The 26,830-nt window shown below is 38.3% G+C and overlaps 1 protein-coding gene across 9 annotated transcripts in view; it reads left to right on the top strand.

The window, feature by feature from the left end:
• Positions 1 to 26,830, top strand: part of SMYD3 (SET and MYND domain containing 3) — a 671,177-nt gene that overhangs the window by 214,905 nt on the left and 429,442 nt on the right. For 4 of the 9 annotated variants that reach the window (XM_023632603.2, XM_023632601.2, XM_070255579.1 and 1 more), the window contains one exon: positions 17,705 to 17,755. The exons of 4 other annotated variants lie outside the window; for them this stretch is intronic. In XM_023632603.2, the coding sequence (XP_023488371.1) occupies positions 17,705 to 17,755 (51 nt within the window). Of the gene's footprint in view, positions 1 to 15,762; positions 16,019 to 17,704; positions 17,756 to 26,830 lie in introns of those variants that run through there. One more of the 9 variants, XM_070255581.1, reaches the window with a different exon arrangement.

Raw genomic sequence — 26,830 nt, 5'->3', positions numbered from 1 at the left:
GCTTATTACCCTATTGGAAATTCTGTGTTCTTCTGCTAAACTTCTCTGAGTATCTGTGTCACATAGAATATTCTGCTTTGTGTTATAGTCCTTTGTTTATTCACTTATTTGCCAGACATTTATTCACTGCCAGTGATGTTGCGGGTGTTATGCAAGGAGATGGGAAAACAAAGACAAAAAAGCCGCATCAGTTGCCCTTGGGGAATTCACAGTACAATATGTGTGATTTGCCCTCCAACTGGATTATAAAGCTTAGGAGATGTCAGAAATATGATTGTGTTCACTTGCAGCACATAACATAGTGTTTTCCACTATGTTTTTTTGATATATAGTATAAAATTTGTGCATGCAGTTTATTAAAACATAGCTTCATTACTTTAAACTTGCTAGATGAATGAATCTCTGTTTGTAACCATCTTGTTTGAACTCAGACCTGAAAAAGCATTCTCACTGTAGCAGGATTGTTCTCCTTTGCCCTGCCAAGAAGTTGCTATCTCTTTGTCAGGCTCCCATGGAACTTGGTAATTCTCGTATCACAGTTACTTGTTAGTTTGTCTTGGCTCCTGTTGTGGAATTGGATATTCTTGAGGGCAATGAGTTGCTTAATACATACTTGTTGATCTGAATCTGTTGAACAGTGGAAATCGATGTGCTTTGATCGTGAGGAATAGTTTCAGTTCTTTTTTCACTATCTCTTCATAGTTTATTTGTTCTTAAAACTTTGTCTAGATTTTCCCTCAAGTGCTCATTTGTGTTTAGGAGGCAGATTGGGTCTTGTTCTTCATTTGGTTTTCTCTGTGTACATTTTGGAACTGGTATTATTTTAATACTTGTCACAAAGTCAGGGTTAGTATTGATAATCAGAGAGGACTTAGGTCTCTGGACAGCTAAAGCTATCCTTGGGATAGGTTAGCATTATTATAGAAAGAAAATGATCTCCACTGACAGGCTGGGTGTTTTCTATTATCCAATCTGAATTTGTATTTCTTGTTACTGTTTTGTTTGCAATAAAATCTAGGCTTTGATTTCCTGTGGTATTTGTAATTGCCAATGAGAGAAGCAAACTTGGTGTGCTTTGAGAAGGATAAAAGCCAACAGATTGAGTATTGGCTATATCCCAGGCACAGAGCCTTGTGTATATTATCTTTTAAATCTTCACAACAGTTCCCTGGGGAACTGTTTTTATCTCCGTATTTCAGGAGATAAACTGAGGCTTGGAAAGATGGAAGCTGCCCAGGGTCACATAGCTAGTCAGTGGCAGAATTGGGCCCGTAACCCAGGTATCTCTGACTCCAGAGCTCATGGTCGTAACACTTGGAAAGCACAGAGGCATTTAAAAATCCCAAATTCACATCTTGCCACCCATGCCCACCCTCACCGCCTCCCCCCGCACCCCCTCCCTGTGAAGGTTGATAGCATCTTCATTCTGGTAAGACATTAAACATTTGCTGGACTAATTTCCTCACCCATATTCCTAGGAAGGCAATTTTGTGGGTTTTTTTCATCTCTTCTGTAATAACAACAGTAGACTATAGATAGCCAATACATTACCTTTCATATCTCTAAGTATCTTTAATCTTTTGACACAAACAAAAGCAATTGTCTAACATATATGCAAATATGTACTTTTCAACTGTGCTAATAAATTTCATCACTTATTTTAAACATTCAGGTGTTTAAAAAATTATGTGCATTATAAAAAATTAAAATAATAAATAAAAGTAAAGATCAGAAATTCAAGTGCCCCAGAAACCCTACTTCTTAGAGACCACCGCTGTTAACAGTTGGGTCTATGTCTATATCTATATTTAATATATACACTCCTGCATGCACACCACATATAATTTCCTTTTAATGGTTGTATACTATTCCATTGCATGAACCATATTAAAATTTAATTTGCCAGTTCCCTATTGGGTTATTTCCAACTTTTTTCATTGCAAGGAACATCTATATCTATATATATATATATATATCTTTACATAATAAAATGGCTTCTTGCATAGGATAAAATAATAGAAATTAATAATAATAATAAATTAGTTATTAAGTTCTGGTGAGTTTTAAATCTTGAAATTTTACGTGATAAAACCTTGAGACTTTTACTCTTTTTCCCTGTGAAATTTTTGAGGCCATAACAATTCTAAGCAGACCTAGATATTTTCTCTGCCTTTTAAAAGTAGAGATGTTTTTCCTTCTTTATATGATGGAGTATAATATACAGGGGATGTTGTGTGTTCCTGATGGTCTGGTCATCATCACTACATGATGATAGCTTTTTGGACTGCATTAGTTTTAAGGCCATTAGATCTAGAAAGTTTTAACCTGGTAGAGGTATATCTTTTACTTTTAGAGTAAAACTTCCATTTTGTTTCTGATAATTTAGAAAGGACTACTTGGAGCCAAATGTGGCAGTTTGTATATGATATCTGAAATTGTACTGCAAACACAGGAGAACCCCCTGTATGTTCACAATTTTCTTTTTTACATTTGAGCACTTTGAATTTAAATCAGTCCATTAGGCATTAGTTGAGTTTGTAAGCTTTACTATGCTTTTTGGTTATAGAAAAAAGATTGACATTCAATATTTATACTTATTTTCAATTTATTACCTTTGTAGTGCTTGATATTACTATGCAGTTATAATTTATCCCCCCCCCCCTTTTTTTTGGCCAGCTGTAACAGCTGCAAATTATTATTTTTTTACCTTAGTAAGCACCTTCTTGAATACTTTTTCTCTTAGAAGTTCCTTCGTATTTCTCTTTGGCTTTTGACAGAACTGCCTCTGAACCTGCAGGTTTAAATAGACAATGGAAAAAGCCTGTGTTGTTTATTGTCTTTCCAGAAGAGAGTGCAGCAAGACAGAAAAAGAGCAACTAGACTGTCCCATCCCTCTTTATGTTAAGCATCTCTTAAAAACTAAAGGGGATGGCATATTCATTATACTGAAAAACACTCCTGCAATTGTCATTCATAAATAATATTGGCAGTTAAATCCAAGATGTCCTGTTAACGGGAACCAAACATAAAGCTATCTACCTCTAAAATATGGAAGTCACTGTCCAATGAGACAAGAATAAATGGAGATAATACATATTTAGGACTGAAATGGAAGTCTTGGAAGGGAAAATCTTTTAATTTAATTAAAAGCATTACTAATACCAGATAGATTCATAGCAGCCTCTGATTGATGCAATGGATCTATGGTATTGACACAGAAAAAATAAATGAACTTTTGATATTTGATGCTTAAGAAACTATTCTTATTTTTGCCAGAAAATTTATTTATACTGCTAGAATTAAAAAAAAAGAAAAGAAGGGGGCCCTTCCCCATGGCTGAGTGGTTAAAGTTTCACGTGCTCCACTTCAGTGGCCTGGGTTTGCAAGTTCAGATCCTGGGTGTGGACCTACTCCACTCACCAGCCATGGTGTGGCAGTGTCCCTCATACAAAAAAATAGAGGATGATTGGCACAGGTGTTAGCTCACAGCTAATCTTCCTCAAGCAATAAATGAGGAAGATTGGCAACAGGTGTTAGCTCAGGGTGACTCTTCCTCAGCAAAAAAAGAAAAAAAAGAAAAAGAAAAAAGAAAGAATAAAAAAGAAGAAATGGATTGCTGCTTAAGTTTGACCTTAAAAACAAATGCTGCTATTGTTTCTTTCACATAAGAAGGGTTATTATGTAATCCAGAATCACTGACCTGTATTTGTTGAGAATTCCTGATTTCAGTATTATGAGGATAGGCCATAGTGTTTGATGCATTGTTTCCACCCTTTGATTCTGCCTCCACTTCTGTATTGACAATGACTTCACTAGTATAACTAGTTACATCCTAAATGCAGATTCCAATATTCTTTTTCTATTCCTGTATTCTGTTTGAGCTCTCTGAGGCATATGTTGTTGACTGCTCCCTGCTTGAGACCCTTTCATGACTTTCAAGTCATATGTGTCACCTTGTTTGCTAAAACTCCTCTGACCTCTAAAGGTTGGTCTTCCTCAAGGATTATTCTTGTTTCTCTTTATTTTCAAATTTTTATTGTTTTTTTTGAAGAGGAAGATTGGCTCTGAGCTAACATCTATTGCCAAACTTCCTCTTTTTGCTTGAGGAAGATTGTCCTTGAGCTAATATCTATGCCAGCGTTCCTCCACTTTATATGTGGGTTGCTGCCACCGCGTGGCTTGATGTGCAGTGTGTAGGTCTGTGGCTGGGATCCGAACCTGGGAACCCTGGGCCACTGAAGTGGAGCATGCAAACTTAACCACTACACCACTGGGCTGGCTACTTTGTTTCTCTTTATTACTCACTTTTCTGCATTGGTTTCCAAAGGATGTTGTCCTTTTTTGTAGATTCAATAATTGCTTATTCACCAATGAGAGCTTATTCAGCAATCTTTTTCTCTATTTCAGACCACCCTCCTGAGTTCCAACCCTGTATCTCTAACCGCTGCCTGTTTACCACACATGCCCATCTCATTATCCAATCTGTTTAAAGTGTGGATGGGGGGCCAGCCCGGTGGCGCAGCAGTTAAGTGTCCACGTTCTGCTTCCATGGCCCAGGGTTCGCTGGTTTGGATCCCAGGTGCGGTCATGGCACTGCTTCGCAAGCCATGCTGTGGTAGGTGTCCCATATGTAAAGTAGAGGAAGATGGGCACGGATGTTAGCTCAGGGCCAGCCTTCCTCAAAAATAAAAAAAATAAGTAAAGTGTGGATGGTTATTTAGCACTTTCCCTCAAATTTGTACTCACTATTTCCTTTACTGTTTAGTATTGTAGTCCTCCATGTAAATTTCTCAACCTAGAAACCTTTGAATCAGTCTTAAGATTTCCAACGTCTCCGTGATCTTTAAGAACAGTAAGCAAATGTATATTGCTTCTGTTAGCTATAGATGTTGTTATTTAAGTTAATTTTATCTTATTTTAATAAGATTTGAAACTTTTGATTTTATGAGGTTTTCTATAATCTGAACTGTGATTTTAAAAAAGTTTCTCAGCCAATCCTGTTCAAGGGGTTGGGGACAGTTCTGTAATTTTATATTGAACGTAGAAGGAAAGCGTGGACTTGTCATCTAGAAAATTTGATAACACATAGTTTTCTGGACTGTATTTCAGAAAATAAACTATTTATCTATTTTTTTTTTTTTGAGGAAGACTAGCCCTCAGCTAACCTCTGCTGCCAACCCTCCTCTTTTTGCTAAGGAAGACTGGCCCTGAGCTAATATCCATGTCCATCTTCCTCTACTTTATATGTGGGACGCCTGAGACAGCATGGCTTGCCAAATGGTGCCGTGTCCGCACCTGGGATCTGAACCAGTGAACCCCGGGCCGCCGAAGCGGAACATGCACAGTTAACTCCTGCACCAACCACCAGGCTGGCCCCTAAACGATTTAGCTTTATAGATAAATATACATTTGTAAAAATGTATACTATGTATGATATAAATATATATTATACTATTATATAGATATATGTTATCAAAATAAAGTTATTTGTATATAAATGTGCACTGACTGTAAGTTAAGGAAAACACTGGCCAGTGAGGAAAAAAATTTCTTTTATCGTAAATGTTGACGTTTTCTTAAAAAGACAATTTATTGTTGAAGTAGACGAAGTGCGATTTCTAGGTTGTCTTTAAGGACACTGAACATGTGTATGCTGTTCTGTAAAATCATTACAAACAGAAAAGAAATGATTTGTTCACAGCTAAAGTTGTGGGGAAAATGTTATCATTTCACAGATAGTTGTAGAAACAAGTACTAGAAAAGCTTAACAGAAAGAAAATCTGTCTGGTGTTCCTAGTCATGACTGAGGCTTTGCTGATTGTGTGGAAATTGTTCCTGTCTGCATGAGCAGTCTGCGTGTCCAGACTTCAAAATGGTCTAATTAATAACAAGAACGTCCTTCCTTTTTTGTTCAGAATCAATTTACTTTGAATATGTCCTTCTGACCTTTTCTAGATAAAAGTAGAAGGTTAACTCTTCCAAGGATGTCCTGGGGTTCAACACCCGCTCCCCACATGCGTGCACACATATACATAAAACAAAACACCAAAATGAAACCTTCGCGCTTTCTCTGAGAAATTTAGTCTTTAGAATTCATACTTTCTTTGAGGATTGGTTTTGCTCTCCTTTTGATAAATTCTGACTTTCTTGTTCTATGGCTGTCATCTCAGTTGTTTAACGATTTATTTTTCTTGCTGAAAGAATTGAGTTTTCCAGATCATATGACTATACCTTGTATTGGTGTCAAGGTCAAAATCTTTTAATTTTATTGATGGAACTGGTATTGTAACCTGAGCGTCTCCTGCTGTATATTTAAATCCTGTCATATTGCCTAAAAATGGTTATATCTTGGCTTTGGGTCTAGCTGATACTTTTATTAAATTCCTCAGCTACATCTAGTTTATTTTTCTTTGAGAGAAATATAACAGAATCCCGCCAGTGTCGTGATTGCAAATAGATTGTTACCATGGCAACCTGACAGTTTTTAATATTAGAATTCTCTTGTTAAAGCAAAACTTATGACATTGGGGACCTTTTCCTGACTGCTTAAACTTTATGGTGTCTCTTACAGGTGGCATTACTCTAAGTCCAGTCAGAAAGCTGTTATCTTGAGCAAGACAACAATTAAACACTTTTTATCTGCTTGTCAGCCCCTCAGCTGCTGTGTTAGGAAGACGTATGCTTTCTCAACTATAGTCCCTCTCTTTGCTGTCGGGTCTTTCACAGTTAGGCGCCAGTGCGATTTGTAAGAGACACTAAGTAAAGAGAATCAGAGTTTTTACCAGATACCAAAGAGCTTTGCCACCTACTAACTACGTGAGTGGTCTTGGGAAAATTGTTTAGGTTCCCTGGTTTTAAATATTATAAGTGAGAGTATTAATCCCTGTGTTATTTGTCTCATGGGCTTGTTTTAATAAAGTAATATATAAAATATTTATTACTGTTTTTTATTCACAGTGGATAACAGGAATAACTAATATGTATTCACCATGTTAGGTTTATGTGTTATCTCATTTAATTCCACCATAATCCTGTGAAATAAATATATTATTCTCAATATATATGTGAAGTTTATAGGCAGAGAGCTTAATTGGTTTGTCCAGATCACGCAACTATTAGGTGTCTAGGTGGAGTTGGAACCAGAGTTCTGTTTCTGTTGCTTTTCCCATTAATTCTTGTGTCTACCATGGTACCTCACAAATAGTTGACACTGTATATTTGTTGAATAAATGGATACTGAGCTGAATATTTCCTGGAAATGGTAGTCTGCCCTCAGTAAGACTGACCATTTGTAGGTAAGCTGAATGTGGACTAGTTAAGAAATTAGAAATTACTAATTCTGCAACAGGGTAGGCTCTACTTGTTTCTATAATTGTCTTTATATTTTCTCATTCGTCAGACCTTACTGAGTGAATACTATGTGCCAGGGACTCGGGTATGCAGAGATGAGGACAGTCTCTGCAGCCTATGTAGTCAGGCCCTTTGGAGGATACATGAACTTCTTCACGGATGTGTAATATTTTATTAAACAATTACTTCATCATCAAGATAACTTTGTTATTAAGGCCTAGAGACTATTCCATTCTTTGACCCTTTATTAGTACTTAAAAACAGCAAGAAATACATTACTCTGAAGTTCTAAATAAATACAATTTGACATAGATACCTTATGTGCTACAGGCATTATGTCAGATACAAAACTTCAAGCCAAATTGTTATTCATTCATCTTACATTCTTTGAAAGCCACTTATTGAGTGCCTGTTATATTTGAGAGCCACTTATATTTGGTTGCAATCTTAGTATAAGAGTTATTAATTGTTGGTTCATTTCCTCAAATATGAGAGTCACAGTACTGTCTACTATTCATAGAGGGCTCCTGCCCTTAGAGCACATGGGAAGGGCATCACACCCAGGCTGTGGGTGTCTGGGAAGGCTATGGAAAGGACAGGACCTCTTAGCCTAGTCTCAAAGTCTTTGCAGCAAGACACAAGTTGGGACAAGGGTTAATGGGCAGAGGAGGGAGCATATGTCAAGGCACAGATATAAAAGATGTTGCTTTTGGGAAACTGCTGAGTAATTCAGTATGGCCAGAGCATAGCCAGGAGGCAGGAAATTGGTCAGAAATGAGGCTAAAGATAGGCAGGTGCCAAGGAGTTGGACCTTATCTTGAAGGAGAACTACCTACACATTTTTAATTTGACAAGGGACATGGGATTTGGCGAGTGAGTTACGTACTTTAGAAAGCTCTTTTTGGCTTCAGTTTGGAGGATGGTTGGTGGGACAGTAAAACTGAGACTAGAAGACTACTGCAGTAATCAAATCAAGAAATGATGTGGTCCTGTACTATGGCAGTGGTAGCAGTGGGTGGTGTGATGGGGAGAAGAAGGGAATGAGAAAATTTTAAGTAAGTGGAGAGGCTGACCCCATGGCCTAGTGGTTAAGTTTGGCGCACTCTGCTTCAGTGGCCTGGGTTTAGTTCCCAGGCATGGATCTACACTGCTGGTTGGCAGCCATGTTGTGGCAGCAACCCACATACAAATTAGAGGAAGATTGGCACAGATGTTTAGCTCAGGGTGAATCTTCCTCAAGCAAAAAGAGGAAGATTGGTAACAGATGTTATAGCTCAGGGTGAATCTTCCTCAGCCAAAAGCAAACAAACAAACAAAAACAAAAAAAGAAAGTGGAATTGCTAGTGCTTAGAGACTCCCATTTTGGGTGGGGGGTAGAAAGAAAGGAGTCAAAGAGGATGCCCATGTTTCTAACTTGGCAAACTTGGGGAGTGATTGGTACTTCCTTTCATAAAGACAGCAAATATGCAAGAGAAGTTAACAATAGTAGGGAGAGAGAGGAGGGGGATTTGCATATGTCACTCATGAATTCCTCTTTGGACATATTGAGCATGAGATACCTGTGGGGCATCCAAGTGGATGTATTCCGAAAGGAACTGGATGCTATATGGGAATGAATCTCAAGAGACATTTGGGGAGGAAATTGAGATTTGAGAATTCAAAAGCATATAGATGATAACTGATTCTGTGGAGGTAGAAATAACACAGGGAGAGAGTGGAAATGAAGAATACAGTAGGAATATTGATGGAACCCTCTAGAACAGGAATATTTAAGAGGCTAGCTGAAAAAAGAGAACCTAGCAAAGGTGATTGAGAGGGAGAGAAGTTAGAAGAAAACCTGGAGAGAAAGATGTCATAGGAGAAAAAGCATTTCAAGAAGGAAATCAACAGTTTCATGCTGTAGAGAGGTCAGTTACGATGAGGACTGAAAAGTATAAATTGATTTCAATAATGAAGAATCCTTTGATGAACTTTTCTAGAGCACCTTAGTGTAACGAGTGTTGGATCTCTTTAACAAATTGGGCTGTGAAAAAGCAGAAAAGACTAGGATGGCAGTTAGAAGGAGAATGCAGTTTTTTTGGTGGTTGGTTGTTTTTTAAAGAGATTTGAGCTTAGGGCAAGTAAGGATACACATTTAAAGGTAAGTGGGGGAGAGGGTTATTAGTATCAGGGTGAGATTTCTGAGAAGATGAGAGCAAAGGAATTAGCCTTGAGTCCTGGGATAGACACTTTCCCTCGGAGACTGTTGTGGGTGTTCCTCTGTGTAGGCTACAACATTTCTTGGAAGTGGTCTCACCAGTAGGAGGACCTCAAAAGTGTCCCATGTCCTCAAAAGTGGAAGCACCTCCTCATGTGCCAGTGTGTACATTGTACCACTTTGATGTCACAGTCCTCTAATTTTTTAATTCACCTTCTGATAATGGCTTAAAATAAATCACAGTTTAATGAAAAGTAAACATCAACTACACTTATATTAAAGCAGCCTTCTAAAAGCTCCGGGTACTCTAGGATGCTGGCAAACTATTCAAGTACATCATACATATAGATGGGGTAGAAGAAGTGAATGATTTGTTGTACACACTGCACAGCCAGCAGAGCTCAGAAGTGGCCTACCAATGCTGGGCCCTCGTGGGGGTTGTCCACTAGGTCTGATGTGATATTTAGGGATTCACAATCCCTTCTTGGTGAAGAGCTACAAATTGGCTTCCTAACTACCACCATGTATAGAACAGTAGCATATGTGATCTGGTTCGACCACAGTGCTTTCAGAGCCTAGATGCAGTAGGAGACAAGTGTTGAGGCTGACCCGGTGGTGCAGCAGTTAAGTGTGCACGTTCCATCTCGATGGCCTAGGGTTTGCCAATTTGGATCCTGGGTGTGGACATGGCATCACTTCGCAAGCCATGCTGAGGTGGCATCCCACATATAAAGTAGGGGAAGATGGGCGTGGATGTTAGCTCAGGGCCAGTCTTCCTCAGCAAAAAGAGGAGGATTGGCAGCCGATGTTAGCTCAGGGCTAATCTTCCTCAAAAAAAAAAAAGAGAGAGAGACGGATGCTTTACCCACTGAGTGTGTCAGCTTGGAATTCTTGTTATTCATGGTTCTCCTTGATTTCATCTGCAGATTTTCTCAACTCATGCTTCAATTTTCAATCTCAACACTTAACATCAACTAAAATTATTTTCTTGATAATGGTTATCTATTGACTCTTTCCTTATGTTTTTTCAACATCCCCCATTCTCCTTGCCTCACCTCTCTCTGTCATTTGCTCACCTCCTTATGTTGCTTTCTGTTTCAGAGACTTCTATTTCAGCATGACCATTTTACCCTGGAATGCTCTCAAGTAATAGGCTGACAACACCTGCTCACAGTATTTTTTTTAAGAAAACTTGTAGTATGTCATGCCTTTTACTGTGTCACATGGTTTACAGCAGCATATACAGTACCTACAAAAATTATATTGTGCTGTGCTGGAGTGACTACTGTGTTAGAGTGGGTTTTTATTAGCAATATATTTGCCCATATAGTGATCAAATCTGCCTGAATACGTGACAGTTTAGTAAGTTAAAGATACAGGCATATTGGATTGGTTGTGGGCGGTAGTAATGACTCCTTTACTGCCTACCTGTATGATAATCATATTCATTTTTTCCCAAGACCAATATTTTCTTCTTTCTATTGTAATTAGCTTTCTCATTCTGCAAGTTAACTGTAATAATAAATACTGAATACTTGGCATGTTTTCTCAAGTATGAAAATAAAAGCTTATACTTAATGTTTAAATTACAGCTGAGCATAGGTCCAGACATATGGTTATTAGTGTTGCTTAAATCACTGGGACTTCTTGTCAGTGCTGTTACAAATGTTCTCAAAGGGCCTTCAAATTGCTTCTTTTTCTGTCCCCTTTTAAGTAAAAGAAATACATTTTTAAATGAATGAATTTCAAAATTATTTAGCCCTTTATTTGGAGGTCCATATATAAAGAGCAGCAACTATTGAGAAATCCAGATGCACTAGGTTGCTTAGATGCCTCCTGGTCTCTAAACATTTGTTCTGGTGTTTCTGGCTGAAAGCCAGCAGCAAATTATACTTTCCATGCAACTGTTAGCTTGCTCTCCCTTCTAAGAGCACGATCTGAAAAATGTACTCATAAGACACCGAATTTGAATTGCAAATTTGTGTGTGAATATTATTTTACAGGCAGTCAGGAAAGAAACCAAAGGGGAATATTTCCCTAATTTGTTAGCAAGCTGTACACATAATTTGTAACTGATGCTCATCTTGACCATATAGTCATGAGTATTCTGTAGGATATGGAAATGCCAATATTTTCGAATTGTTCTTTTCTTTTTATTGAAATCACTTTATCAGCCTACAAATTTTCTGTTGTACTTAAAGTAAAAGCTTGTTGAATTGTACCGTCACAAGGTAGCAAATAGTATTTTTTTTGTTGTAAGGAGAATATATAAAGGGAATATATAGAGAGATATATATAAGGGGAAATTATATATTTTATAGTGTACAAAATTGCTTTAAAAGAAGTATATAACCTCAGAAATTTGTTTATTAATATTTTTCTTTCAACTGCTTAGTATTTGGTGATAGGGTAGTTGATGATGAAGATGTCAATGTGGTGAATTATGAAGACTCTGTGTCTAATTATGTATGTTTACTTCAGAATAAAGCTAGATTTTTTTTCCCTGTCTGGGCAAGAGAAAAGAGATGGAGTGAGGAAAACAAAAGAATATAGAGTTTTTTTCTCATTTTATGAGGCTGATGTGATTTTATTCCTTCTGTCTTGCCTGTCATGGTATTGTTTATTGATATTAGGAGAGCTAAACTTCAGACACTTGAAAGAAAAGCTGTGAAATGAAAGATCACCAAATGGCTATGGCCTTGACAGTGTGCTGATGTGTCTGCAACCCTCACCCTTGAAGTTAAAGTCAAAGTCAAGACCTTGAAGTTTTTTTTTTTTTTTTAAAGATTGGCACCTGGGCTAACAACTGTTGCCAATCTTCCTTTTTTTAATTTTTAAATTTTTTTTTAAGGATTGGCACCTGGGCTAACAACTGTTGCCAATTGTTTTTTTTTTCCTGCTTTATCTCCCCAAACCACCCCTGTACACAGTTGTATATCCTAGTTGCAGGTCCTTCTAGTTGTGGGATGTGGGACGCCACCTCCACGTGGCCTGACGAGCGGTGCCATGTCCGTGCCCAGGCTCCGAACCCTGGGCCGCTGCAGCGGAGCTCGCAAACTTAACCACTCGGCCACGGAGCCGGCCCCTGAAGTTTCTTATAAGCCCAATTTTAAGATTGGGCAAGCTGTTGTCTTCACAGGTCCGCTTCATTTGTGAAGAAACTTCCTGTAGAGGAATCATACTGATGGAGTTTATAATTTAAAAAATTAACCATATATTCTCTTTCTTGTTAGCTGTTGCTCCCTCCCTTGACTAGCTTCCTCTCTGTTCTTATGCTAAGATAGTTAACTTGACTGTATTGCTTTTTATTCCATAGCCAGGATTAACCACATAAGTTTTGCGTATCATCCAAACACCCCCTTACAGTTTGGAGGAGCATACTTTTGGTCACCAAGGAGATGGCTTCCTTTAGATCAGTGTACTTGATTTGGCCAAGTTATGATTGTTTTCTCCTCATAGGCCCACACACTTATTTTGATAAATATTCAAGTGAATCTCACCGTCTGCTTTGATAGTTTTGGAATTATTTTGATCAGAATGCCTCCCTATATTCATAATATTTGCAAATGCTCCCTACTGAGGGAAGCTTGCATGTAACTACTGACCTCGGTTGCCCTCAATTGTGGACGCTGTTGGTGAGTCTGTGACCACTGCTAGGGGCCAGGTAAAAATCCTCTCTAGCCATTAGCAGCTATGAATAATAACACATTTACCGAGCATTTGCTATGTACTCTGCACTGTGCTAAGCGCTTTACTTGAATTATCTTAGAAAATATCTTATAAAATGCTGGTTCCATCAGTGTTTAGTCATTAAAAGAAAAGTTAGAATAAGATTGCTAGGTTGGAGACAAAACTGGTAATGTTCAACAGGCAGGAAAACCACAGCTTTTTAGGCTTCTCCTTTCTGTTGGACAGAAGGCTACAAGTTAGCATGTAGTTCTGCAGTGTCTGCACTCTGCTGGAATAGTAAATAACAGAGTCAAATTCAGGGCCATTCCTCTAGAGAATTAAATGAACCTCGGGCAAGCCTGTTGAATGGTACCCCGGTGTGACTCAGAGGGCATGTGGCTCTCTCACCTTTTCCTTTTTTTTCATGTTTTGGATAATTTTAATAAAATGGCTTCTTTCTATTCCGTAACTGAGCTCCTTTTCATCACAGGCCTCCACCTCAGCCCAGATGGGGAGGGGGTAAGGTGAGGAGTGTGCGTGACAAGGACAAACTTGCCAATTCATGGTGCCTCTGTTTCTTCCAGTTTACATGGTTTCTCTTGGGTTGCTCAGCTTCTTTCAGGTTAATGCTCAACCCTTTGCATTTTCCCCTTCACATGCTCACGGTGACGGGGAGCACGGCTGTCCTCTGGTCCTTATTCGTTTCTGCCCCAGGTGGTTTATCTAGTCAGGTCCCTGGCCTGGCCTGGCCTTGGCTTCTGTTCTTGTGACCTCTCCTCCCTGGCCTCAGTTGTCTACTTCCAGCCACCCTGTCTGTGTCTCCATATCACCCCACTGGGTCTCAGGGAAGTTCAGGATCCCCTGCACACCGTACACACACGTCTGTAGGGGGCCGGGAGCTCAATGCTGGATTTTCCTTCCTGTTCCGTCTTGGCCACAATGTTGAACCAAATAGGAGGCTTCTCTTAGAGCTGTTGTTCTGAATCCAGGCTGCACATCAGAATCACCTGATGACTCTTCAAAGAAAATTACCAATGCCTGGTACCTCACCCAGACAACGAAAATGTCTGGGGGTGGGGCCAGGCATTGGGATGGCCCAAAGGCTGCCCAGGTGATTCTAATGTGCACTTATGCTCAGGCAAGCATGTCCCCACCAGTGCTGAGGTTCTTGCCCCTTCCTCATCCCTAATTGTTAACACCAATGTTTAGGGGATTTGGAAATCACGGTTTCCCTTGACAAAGCTTGGCTTTCAAGAAAGTTGTCTTAAAATTATTAAAATAACGATTTCTGGGTGTCAAAATGGAACATTGAGGTTTTTTTTTCTATTCCTGTTTCAGCAAATATAAGTATCCCTTAAGCAAAGTGATGCCACTGGAACACAGAGGCAGGATCAGGTATAGCAAAACAAAAAGCAAAGCTAGTTAAAATATTTAAAAAATAATGTTCTCATACCTTAGTGTCATTATCTCCAGGTGTGGTAATTGACGCAAAGAAAGGTTTAGTATGACTTGCCCAAAGCCACTTAGCAAGTGATGGAACTGGAGTTTAAACCAAATTGTGTCATTCTTCCCATTTGGATGTGGAGGTAAGTTCTTCTGGTGTCCAGACTAAACAGATAGAATGCCAAATACATTTTAAATAGTGATTATATGCATGGGCTTTTGCTACAGGAGGTTTTAAAACTTGTAATGAAACCGTAACTTGAAATCTTTAGCTCATCTGATGTAATCATTATTCAAACATTCATTTATATAAGAAAATATATTTTAAGTTCAGAACAACTTTGGACTTTAAATATCAGACTTTTGAGGATTGTCTTTATTAGTATTTTATCAGTTAATAAGTTCTAAAATGATTGTTGCTTTTTAAGATGTAATTTTATTAAGTTATGTCTTGGGGTCAAATATTTTCCAAAGATATACAACTCTACTTTTATAATAAAGGTCAATGGGAGAAAATATTTCTGTTTGAATTTGGAATTCAAAAAGTCTGATTATCAGGTGTTTGAGAGGCAACAAATATTGAGTGTCTAGTATGTGCCAGGCCCTGTGCTAGGTGCTGAGTATACAGAGATGAATGAAAACAGCATCTCTGTATTTGCAGTTATATTGGGAAATTATTACTACATACAGATTTCTAAAATAGTCTTTTTCAGACATTATAAGAGTTGGTAAAAAAAAAAAGCACTAATTTTCTCAGAATGTGAGTATAGAACTTGTGTCAGTCTTGTCATACTCAGAAGTTTACATTGAGTGAAACTTGGGGAAATAATTTGTATGGCAAATTTTAAGTAAATTTGGACTTCCCAAGACTGGAAAATATTTGCTTGTAAGAGGCATTGATGTGGGCATGGTGGTGATTTGTGATTGTCAGATTTAAAAAAAAAAAGTGCTGGCAAGTGCCAGAAGGAAAGGTTTTATTATTATCTTTCATTAAGGTTTTTGTAGGGTGGAAGCTTTGCTTTAGAGTCAGACCTCAGAGGATGGAAATTTTGCTCACGTTTCATGCAATTGGGAGAATTCACCTTGTAGACCAGGTGACCCTTGGAAGATAAGTGTTTGCATGCTGCAGATGTCAAAGAAAAGCTGAAAGAGCCCTGAGCCTGCTGCATCTTTGTTCTGCATTTGTGACACTGTACCAGATGCTCGATGCAGAAGTACTGCAGCCCTCGCCTGTTGGGAAATCTTAATCTAACAGCTGAAGGATTGCTGACGTGCAGCATCTGATGGCCTGTACACCAGTTTGCAGCGTGTTCACCAACACTCCTGATGTTGCCTCTGAAGACGTGTTTAAGGCTGCAGGTGACATGGAGGGAGCGTCTCTAGCAGGACTTCATTTCTAAGAAATATATGCACTCTTTTTTCAAGAGTGATATACAGTGTTTAATTTTTCTGTTAGTTGCTTTACTATTTTACTTAAATATTGACGTGTTAAATTTAAGCACTGAACGTTAATCTGATGTAAACACCTCCTTTTGTTATTTTTTCATCAATTATTGGAAGCTGGATTGTTCTAAATGGTTGAGCTGAAGGTTGTGTGCAGGTCACAGTTGTCGTGGGGTCTGAAAGCTGGAGTGTGCTGCAGTCTTTGTTTATGACTGGATAGTTGGAAGAGTGGGAGATATAAATTCCAAAGATTCGGCAAGCAGAGATCCTGGTAGATTTCTGTGCATGCTGTCGGTTGTGTGCACGAATGATCGTGTGCTTTTGATGTTATAGGTGTGGTGGTTATATTTTTTCTGCTCTCACAGAAGCAAGTGTCGTTAAGGGACCAATGGGGCAGAATATTTGAAATTTGGACCATGTTGGTTAATTTGAGACTTCTAGTTACCATATAAGACATACACAAGTATATGTGAACGGGAGCTTAATTTATGTCTAAGCAAAGGAAGCTTTCCTGTGGTGCTAATTATTGGCATGAAGGGAAAAGGGAAGAAGGAAGGCAAGTTGGACTCATTTAACACATTTCAAGCCCAGTTTAGCTAGAGCACTATTCTGAGGTCCTATCTCTTTGTTCAGATTGAGAGTCCAGGCTAAGTAAGATTTAAGGATGGAAGTCATATAGGGATTTTAATAATGATAATAGCTCATGCTTATTGAACACTTGTCTTCCAGGTAGTATGCTAAACTCTTTGCATCTGATAGCTTGGTTTTACAATCTAGGTAATCTTATTATATTTGATTGCTTAAGGTAGGTGACTTGCCCAAGATTACAGTTGTAGAACTTCGGTCTGAACTCAGGCGTTCTGAATCGAGAGCCCAGAAGCTTGACCACTGCTTTATTTTCTATGGGGCTACAGGTTCTCTCAGTCAGCTTTAGAGGTTTAAGGTGACCAGTGTTGAGCATAAGAACTCCATTTCCCCTATCTCATGCTTTTATTGTACCAGGGAAGATGCAGGAATTAGAGGTTAAATTCCAGTCCCTCTTAAGGACTGATTTTGCAGCAGTGGTTTGCTGTAGGGGAGGATGACATAGAAAGTATTGATAATCCTGAGAATCTGGAGTTAGTCATTCCTGTTTGAGGAGAGATATTAGATCTTCAGTTTTACCTTGCTCGTTAACAACCACAGAAAACCAGATTCATTTATAATATTTTCCAGGCATTTTTTGTTGACTGTTTAGTCATTTTAGTCATGAATACATTTTTATCATTTTTCCCATAACATATGTTGAAGCAGAAGTCTCATCTGCTAGAAGCAATATTAAAAGTGCTTACATAACAATAGTGTTGATACAAAAGATCATTTGTATCCAAACAAAGAAGTTTAACTACTGTACTTCATTTATCTTCATTTGTCTGAAATGGCAAGGAAAGAGATGTTGAAAAATAAGGGAAGTAAGGGAAAGAAAAATAAATACATTGGCTTTTGGGGGAATGTAACAGAATTTTTGGATCTCTACATTGTATTTGTTTTCATGATTTTCTTTCTTTCCGTGATTTTGTGATTTTCTTCTTTTTCTTCTCTTCTTTTCCCTCCTCTTAATAGGTTTCAGGTTCCAATGAAGTCTGGCACCTGTGTGTGTCATCATCCTCTGAGGTAGGAGTCCTTTTGCTGTTTGGTTTTTAACTGACTAGTGCTATAGTCTATATAAGTATCATCTACATATCTGGTCCTTCAAAATTGGATTCTCATCGTACATATCTTGCAGAAGTATTTGTCAGATCCATTGATTTTGTAGGTGTGTTTGCAAAAACAGATTAGAATTTAACTAAATTCTCCCTTCTCTCTTCTTCCTCCTCTTTAATAGGTTTCAGGTTCCAATAAGGTCTGGCACCTGTGTGTGTCATCATCCTCTGATGTAGGACTCTTTTTCTATTTAGTTTTTAACCAACTAGTGGCAAGCTGTATTTCCACAGCATTTTACTCCTGTCTTGGTGCTTTTCTGTTTCTTGCTGTAAGTATGGATGTCCGTGTTCAGGAATCAAAATTTTTCCCTCTTCTCTTTTTTCCTCCGCTACTTTCTCAGTGATTGAGCACAGATCATGAACATGGTACGCATTTAGAAGCCACATTCACTCAATAATATCTCCATTCATATGTTCTGCAGACAGTTTTTGAGTACCAGGTACTGGGAATGTGCTAGGTTCTGGGGATATGAAGATGATAATGACATAGTCTCCTATGCTTAAGATGTTCACTCACTTATAGAGGAATAATGTCTGTTTAAAAGAAAAACATGATAGAGTTATTTGATCAGTATTAGACTAGAGCTTTCCTTATCCGTGAAATAGGCATAAGGATAAAAATACCTATCTCATAGAATTATCAAGTGAGGTGAATAGGATATTGTCTGGAAAGCACTTAGCCACAATCCCTGGGACATAATAAGTCATCAATAAATGGCAGCCATTATTCATAAAGTACAGGAGGTTCATAAAGAAGGAAGAGATCAGATTTTCCTGGGCTGGTTTAGTGAACAATCTCAAGCGAACTGAGTCCCAAGAGGCAGGATATGCCACCAACTTTATGGTAGTCTTGCTTCTCACCATTGTAGTGTCCAATCAGATTCTAGAATTTACTTCTCAAATGTATTTTTTTTTGAATGACTCATAAGTGCCTGTGAGTACCTGGAGGGCAGGTGCTGTAACTCTAAGCATCTTTGCTTCTCCCTGGTCTTTGAGGAGTTTGTAAATGTTGGTTGAATGAATGAATTTTTGAATAACTCGATAGGTTCTAGGAAACTCTTCTGTGGAATAAGTGTGATTTTAATTGCTAGGTCTCTGCAAATAAAATAACCAAAGCTCTGAGGAAGGAAGGCCTCCTTCCACTTGCAGTGGTGGGATTAACCATCTTTTTCCTACGTCGTGTTCTTGATAAGGCAGTCTGATCAGATGCAGGTTCAGCTGTAGGGTGCAGTTAGCTGTTACAGCATCTGATACATGTAGAAACAGAAAGGATGAGGCCAGCAGGGGTCAGTTTAATACCAGTGTAAGCTGCAAGCATAGTATTTTTTACTTCTCTGTAAACTGGAATGAGAATAGAAACTGAAATGTACAGTCCAAATATAAGCTTTTTACTTTCAAGCTGTGGGAGAGAATGTCCAAAAGTTTAGGTAGAAATCTTTAACCATTTTCAATGGATGATAAATACTGTTAGTGACAGAAGAGAAACTATGGAAAGTAGATGGGTTAGCTCTCTTTTCTCTGACATGGCAGCAAAGGACTTTCAGCCAGAGTTATTTTCCTCACTGACTATTTCGTACTAATATATGCTAGAAGAAGCCTGGAAATACGATGTGCGTTTCTTTGATCTTAGTTACTTGGTAGGCTTTATAGCATAATACTTTAATTTATGTCTGGTTTTTTTTTTTTTGCCAGCTGATCATAAGGATAAGTTAGTGCCAGTCATAGCTTGCATGTGAAATGTCAGTATTTCACAGTTATATTTATAATAAGAAACTGGACATGAAATTATTACTTCTGGGCACTAAACTTCAAGTAAATAACAAAGGAATACATATAATAGCTGGAGGTTATTTTAGAGGATTTGAATGGTCTTTTCTTTGCAACCTGAATGTATGGTGTTGACATTTATAAGAGTAGGCGAATACAATGTGTGCTAAAAACTCAGAGTCCTGTGTGCTAATCTTTGTTACTGAGAATAAGTACTCTTAGCAGATAAAATAGTTGTTTTCTTGATGCCTTAGTTTACCTTTCTTTTCAAGATAGAAGCTCCTTGTTACCTGCATAATCATTGAACTAAAGATTCTTATTTTAAGACTGTAGAATGATAGAGTATTAGAACTGGAAGACATCTTAAGGGTCATAAGCCCCTCATTTTATGGGAGTCTGTGAGATGCATCATGGGCAGGGCTGTTGCTAGCAGAGCACTTCAGACTTCTTATGATGTTCTTTTTTGTGATACCACACTGTCTTTTCTCTCATACTGTGTGTCTCTTCACTATTCTGCATGTCTGAGCTTAATGCTAAATGTAATACAGAAATTAAGAACCTGCCTTTGTCTACACCCCACTTCTTTAGTTGTAGAATAGAACCCCATGCACAGGGGGGTCACAGCAACTCCCCTCCTGGCTTCAGTGGCTCTTTGGGATTGTTCTGGGCCATGTGTATTGGGGCCACTTAGAGCCAAGACAGTGAGAGTCTCCCTAGAGGGAATAGGGCATTGGCTTGAAAGGACAATAGGTAACATGCTCCCTGCAGTGCTCTTAGGGGGGTCTGTGTAGTAACACTTTAGGGCCTGGAGATGCTGGACTAACGTGGTCGTGTCGTGGTATCAGGAAGGAACTGAGGGCAGCATTACTTGTTGAACTAAGAAGTGGCTGTAGGGTTTGAACAATAGACAGGTAGCTCTGCCTAGCACCTGTGTTCTGAAAAAGACTGCTTTATTGGGTGCATTAAGTTTTTTCTTTTTAACTATTTCAGTATCTCCTCTGTCAATGTAAGTTTTCTATTCTAAGTGAGAAATTGCCACAAACTTAGTGGTTTAAAATAACACATTTATTGTATCTTACAGTTTCTATGATTCCAATACTTAACTATTTCCATATTATCTAAAGTTTACAAATCTCTGATGTATTCTTCCTTGGTTTTATTATTCTAAGTTTCACATCTGGGCTTCTTACAATGCCTGACTTTTCTAGAAAGACCATAGTCATATAATAAAAAACACTGATGTGAGCTCATCTAAATTTAACCCAGTGCTTTACTCTTGGCCTCTTTCTTCAATCTACCATTGCTGGATGTTGTGGATTCCTTTCTCCAAATGTGTGTGTTTGTTTCTTGCTTTAAAATGGCTAAATTGTTGTATGTATTTGAAAGTAATACAGTGACTTTGAAAAAAATTCCGTAACTCAGGATTTTCGATAATTCAGGCTGAGAATCTCTCCAGTCTAAATTCTTCCAAGTTTTATTGACCAGCTGGTAAACCCTGTGAAATAGAAAGCCTCACCACAGACACAGGCAGTCTGAGAGTCAGTCAGATCCCATGGGAACACAACATAAAGCATCTCTCTCTGACATACAGAGAGCCAGTAACTAAAGTGTCAGCCTTGCTCCTTGGCTCTCTGCTTACGTCAGAATTCAATTTTACAAGTAATGTCCTGGAAATGTTAAGCCAACACTATTAGGATCATTCAAGAATAGTACTTGACAGAATAAATTCAAGTTATGCTATAGTATGGTAGAAAGAATATGAATGTATAAATTAGATCTCGATTCCAATTCTTACTCTATTACTTACCACCAATTTTTCACTTCTGAGCCTCAGTCTCCTAATCTAGAAAATAAGAATATAATATCAATATTACAATATAAAGAGGACTAAATTAATTCTGATAGTGGTAGCATAGAATTTATTCAGTATTTATTGAGTCGTTAATATAGGCTATTATGTTATTAAGTTTATCTACTAAGTACAGTGGCAGACCTGGGAAGGGTGAGATCAGTTAAAGAGCAAACAGGAACTTCGAGGCTTTGTGAAGGAGATAGGACTTAACCCTGGGCCTCAAAGGGTGTGCTTCACATTGGGGTACAGTGGGATACAGTGGGGTTACTGGCATTGAGTGGGATAGACAAAGAGGAGATTTTGTTTATTATTTAGTTTCAGACACACAAACTTGTTGATCTTTATTGATCCTAATTTAGTAGAGAACGTGTAAATTTTCATTCTTCAGCTACTTCAGATTAACCGAGTTATCAAGGTAAGGATGGTTTAGAGTTTGACTCTAAGGAGGTGAGTCAGTTGCATCTGCTTTTTTATAAATGGCCAATATGTAGACCTTAAGTGTTAAAAATATTTTGCAAGGTTTACTAACGCAGAACAGAAGATTCTTAAACCCAATACCATGGGGGGAAAATCCATTTTCTCATTAACTGGAACATTGTCAATGTAAGGGAATGGGAGTAATTCTCAGTTGCTTTCACATAATCCTACTTAAAAAAGCAAACACTGTGGGAGTATTTTCTGTTGATTCTTTGGTTCATCACCATGCCCCCAAAGGAGAGGGCTTATACAAGCTGGACGATGAGCTCATTTGTTAACATACATGATGGTCACAGCATGCCACCATGTTTATGACATGTTTATTCCTCCTCCTGATTTACTGGGCTTTCATTGTTGTTTCATGTTTATATTGAGACTTGCTGACATGCAATTATTCCTGAAAGATGTGTTCTTTAACAATGAGGACTGTGGACTCTCCAGAGTTTATCTCTTATTTCTTTCTGCTGGCTCATACTTATGAAATGAGTTTATTCTAAAAAAAGAGAAATAAATATATGCTGATCAGAAGCCTCAGTCTGATTCATTGTCAGTAAAGAACTATGCAACAGTGATTAACTGGTCTTGAGTTAATGCTTCACAAAATCAGGGAAAACAAAAGCTAGCAGGATTATTTCTTAGGTGTATTTCTCATCATAGGCACCTTTGATTTAAAAGTCACTCTCCTCTAGGTTTTTGTTTTTTATTTTTTTAAAGATCTTACTTTTCCTTCTTCTCCCCAAAGACCCCCGGCACACAGTTGTGTATTCTAGTTGTAGGTTCTTCTAGCTGTGGCATGTGGGACACCACCTCAGCATGGCTTGATGAGTGGTACATAGGTCTGCACCCAGGATCCGAACCGGCGAAACCCTGGGCCACTGAAGCAGAGTGTGCAAACTTAACCACTCGGCCACAGGGCCGGCCCCTCCGTTTTTATTTTTTCAAAAATAGCAGTTGGAAACTGCTTCTTCATCTAATAATTAGATCACTGGTACTCTATGCATCATAGAATTATGAGAATTAAGCAACTAAGTCCATCTGAAGTGTTGAGAACATAGTAAGCACTCAGTAAATAGCAGTTACCATTCCTGTCACCACCACTGCCACCATCATCTTTCTTTGTAAATGCTTACTGTCACTTTTTCTTTTACAGCAGAGTCACTAACAGGTAATGCAGAAGAGTAACCAGCTAGATCTCAGGAATTAATAATCCCTTCAAGTTTTGGACAAAGAAGGATTTGTCCAGACTGCCTGCTCTTAGCCTGTGAAAACAGTGCATGCAGTCTTCACAGAACGATTATAAAGCACTGCATTATATTAGTGCCCGTGGCATTAAAAACTATTCCTTGAAAGAGATGTGAGAATAAACTCATACTGAAAAAAATATAGAAAAGTTACTGTGTTTCTTCATTTCTAAGAGGCACGTTTTTCAAATTTTTTTAATGTCTGAAGTCAGTGTGTGTTTTAAACTCAATGGCATGTTATAGGTTAATTGACAGCATGTTTTCTTAGTGGTCTGTAAATAATAGAATGTCTTAAAATCAGTGGCATTTTAGATTTGATGTAATCCAGGAGATGCTTAACCATGTGGTACTCACAAGAAGGGTAGTGAGGGGCCAGCCCCGTGGCCGAGTGGTTAAGTTTGCACGTTCTGCTGCGGTGGCCCAGGGTTTCACCGGTTCATATCCTGGGCACGGACATGGCACCACTCGTCAGGCCACGCTGAGGTGGCATCCCACATGCCACAACTAGAACTCGCAACTAGGATATACAACTATGTATGGGGGGGATTTGGGGAGATAAAGCAGAAAGAAAAAAAAAGATTGGCAACAGACCTTAGCTCAGGGGCCAGTCTTTAAAAAAAAAAAATAAAAGGGTAGTGAGAGTCTAGAAAAAGGAGGAAATCATGGGACTTGGATAACAGTTGTATATCTGACTGGGGTCGAGCCTTTTGCTGTCGCTTCCACTGTGTGGCTCACATTCACATTCGTCTGCTGCACTATCCTGACTGCTTCTGCTTTATTTCAGGCTCGGGTTTCTCATCTGAATTACTTTGGTAATCTGCTATTTTTCTTCTCTAACCAATTCTTTGAAATGCTCTAAGAGTCCCTTTTTTAAAATTTTATTTTATTGAGGTCATAATAGTTTATAACTGTGAAATTTCAGTTGTACATTATTATTTGTCAGTCACCATATAAATGTGCCCCTTCACCTCTTGTGCCCACTCCCCAACCCCCTTCACCTCTGGTAACCACTAAACTATTCTAAGAGTCCTTTTTAAAAGTAGGGGCCAGCCACATGGCGTAGTGGTTAAGTTTGCACAGTCCACTTTGGCGGCCCACTGTTTATGGGTTTGGATCCTGGGCGTGGACCTACACACCGCTCATCAAACTGTGCTTTGGCAGTGTCCCACATATAAAACAGAGGAAGACTGGCATAGATGTTAACTCTGGGACACTCTTCCTCAAGCAAAAAGAGGAGGATTGGCAACAGATGTTAGCCCAGGGCCAATCTTCCTCACCAAAAATAAATAAAAAATAAAAATAGTTCAGATCTTGTTACTGCTCTCCTCAAAAGCCACTAAAAATTGCCTCCCTCCCACATTTTTTTTTTTTTTCTCCATCATAAAATGGAGCCTTTTGTCATAGCAGAGCATGATTTGGAAACGTGATTTGATCTCATTGCTAAATCTGCCACCTACTAGATGCATATCTCAACCTCTCTGAACTTGTTTTCCTAATTATAAGTTTGGAGTGATGATAATTCTTCAGCCCAGAAGGTCATAATGTTTGCCACTCACCTTGCAAAGGGCTTGGTTACATAGTAGATATTTAGTAAATATTAATGTTCTTGCTGACCTCAATTTCCTCATCTGTAAAGTGAGGTTGATAATATTTGCCCTGCTTACTTGGTTGGGTTACTCTGATGAGTGATGGAAACTACTTTTTATGCTTTAAAATCATTATGTTTTTATGCTTTAAATTATTTCTTAAACTGTAGAGTGTTATATCAAATTAGGGATTATTTTTATTGATGCGTTCTAGACTTTTAATGAATTGATTCCAAAGTTTCTTTCCAGATTAGTTTGTAACAGTGCTGTATTCACCCTACTTCAGCCACATACCTGCCTGTACATCCCCAGAATATGCCCAGTACTTTGACCTGTTTTTGCTTTTGTATGTTTATGCTGTACGGATTTACTCTTCACTATACTCTCTGTCTAAGTCCATCAAGATCCAGCCTCACATCCTCTCACCTTTTCTGATTCCAGTAGAAAGAATTGCTTTTCCCTTCATTTTCCCTCAGAAGTTTTAGGACTTTGGCCTTCTATTTAACATTGATTTTATTTTGATTTATATTGTGTTAGTTGTTTTGTCTGTTTTCTTATCCACTAAATTGAAAGCTGCTTCAAGGTAGGGATGTATCTAATTTAACAAAGCATTAGGTCCACAGAAATTGTGTAGAATATGTTGGATTGAACAAGGTACACCAAGGCAAGCAAAGACGCTTTCTTGACAATGGGATTAGTGGCTGAAGAGGTAATGCACATGGAACTTCTAGAGCCCAGTTGTATTGACTGGAATGGACAGAGTGTTTGGGAAAGTTGGGAGAAGTATATCTTGAAGGTAGAGTAGCATCTGGTTATGGAAGTCCCTGACACCAGCCGGAGAAGATGGAACCCATGGTCTCAGGACAAGCACTTCCAATTCTTATTTATCAGCACTTTTCTTCTCACATTTGTACAACAAGACTCCAGTGTATAAGAAAGATAAAAATGTAGTTACTTTGGTTGATAGAGACACTAGATTCCTCCCCTCCCTGAATGTTCCCTTTCTCTCATTAAGGCCATCCTGGCACCTCAGCAGAACCATTGGGGTTCCATGAAGCAAAGTTTGAAAACCTGTGCACTACAGATTAGGGAGCTCTTTTCCTGTGTAGGAGAATAACATGGTGAGAGTTGTACTTCCCATCTGGTAGCAATGTGAAGATAGATTGGAGGGGGTGTTTGATTTGTTTTAATTGCTTCATTTTCTTTCTGTGCTACCTCAGAGCAATGGCCAGCCTTCAGGGTACCGTTGAACAGTTGCCCCTGACCCTGCTCTCTCGGCTTCTTGCAGAGCTGTTGCTTCGGTGTTGCGAACCTTCACTGTGGCATATTGAGCTGAATGCGCAGATGTCTGGTGTCTGACTCTAGCAGCTAAATACTGCCCAGGCTGTTGAGACCTATCACTTCTGCTGACTTAGTGTACCTGTGCCAAGTTTTGGCAACTTTCTTTTGTAGGTGACAATATGAGTTTTTAGCCTGGCTATACCTTATGCTTTGTTGCTGTTTGCTACTGCTTGTTCAAAAATGTTCTTAAAATGGGCCCTTGGGATGATGACATTGTTGAATTATTATATCCAGAATAATTGATATATTTATTAAAAAGAAGATGAATATTGAAGTGATAGAATAAGACAAGATATATTGGTTAAGACACAACAGATTTTACTTCTAAAAGGAAAAGTTTCCATATATTTGGCTTCCCTCAGAAGCCCGTATTCTAAACTGAGTTTCCCCATGTAGATTATAAAGTTAAAAAAACAAAACATTTTTTTCTCTTCTACTGGGGTAATATGGTCTTTTGGCTAAGACTCAGACATTAAAAGTTTGATAGATCTGTTGGTTGTATAGACATCTTACATCTAAGCAATTGGCTTAAAGTAATTTGGAGATAAAAGATTAATTGTGTACCACCTAAGAAGGAGGAATATATTTAAGCCAGTTACAATCTTATACCTTTTCATTTAACATATGAATAAGTGTTTAGTATAATTTATTTATTTATTTATTTATTTATTTATTTATTTATTTTTTTTAAGATTTTATTTTTTTTCATTTTTCTCCCCAAA

This window comes from Equus caballus, chromosome 30, assembly GCF_041296265.1.
Source record: "Equus caballus isolate H_3958 breed thoroughbred chromosome 30, TB-T2T, whole genome shotgun sequence".
NCBI classification, from domain to species: Eukaryota; Metazoa; Chordata; class Mammalia; order Perissodactyla; family Equidae; genus Equus; species Equus caballus.
Note: the sequence above shows the minus strand (reverse complement) of the source record. Positions and strands in the feature narration are given on the sequence as shown.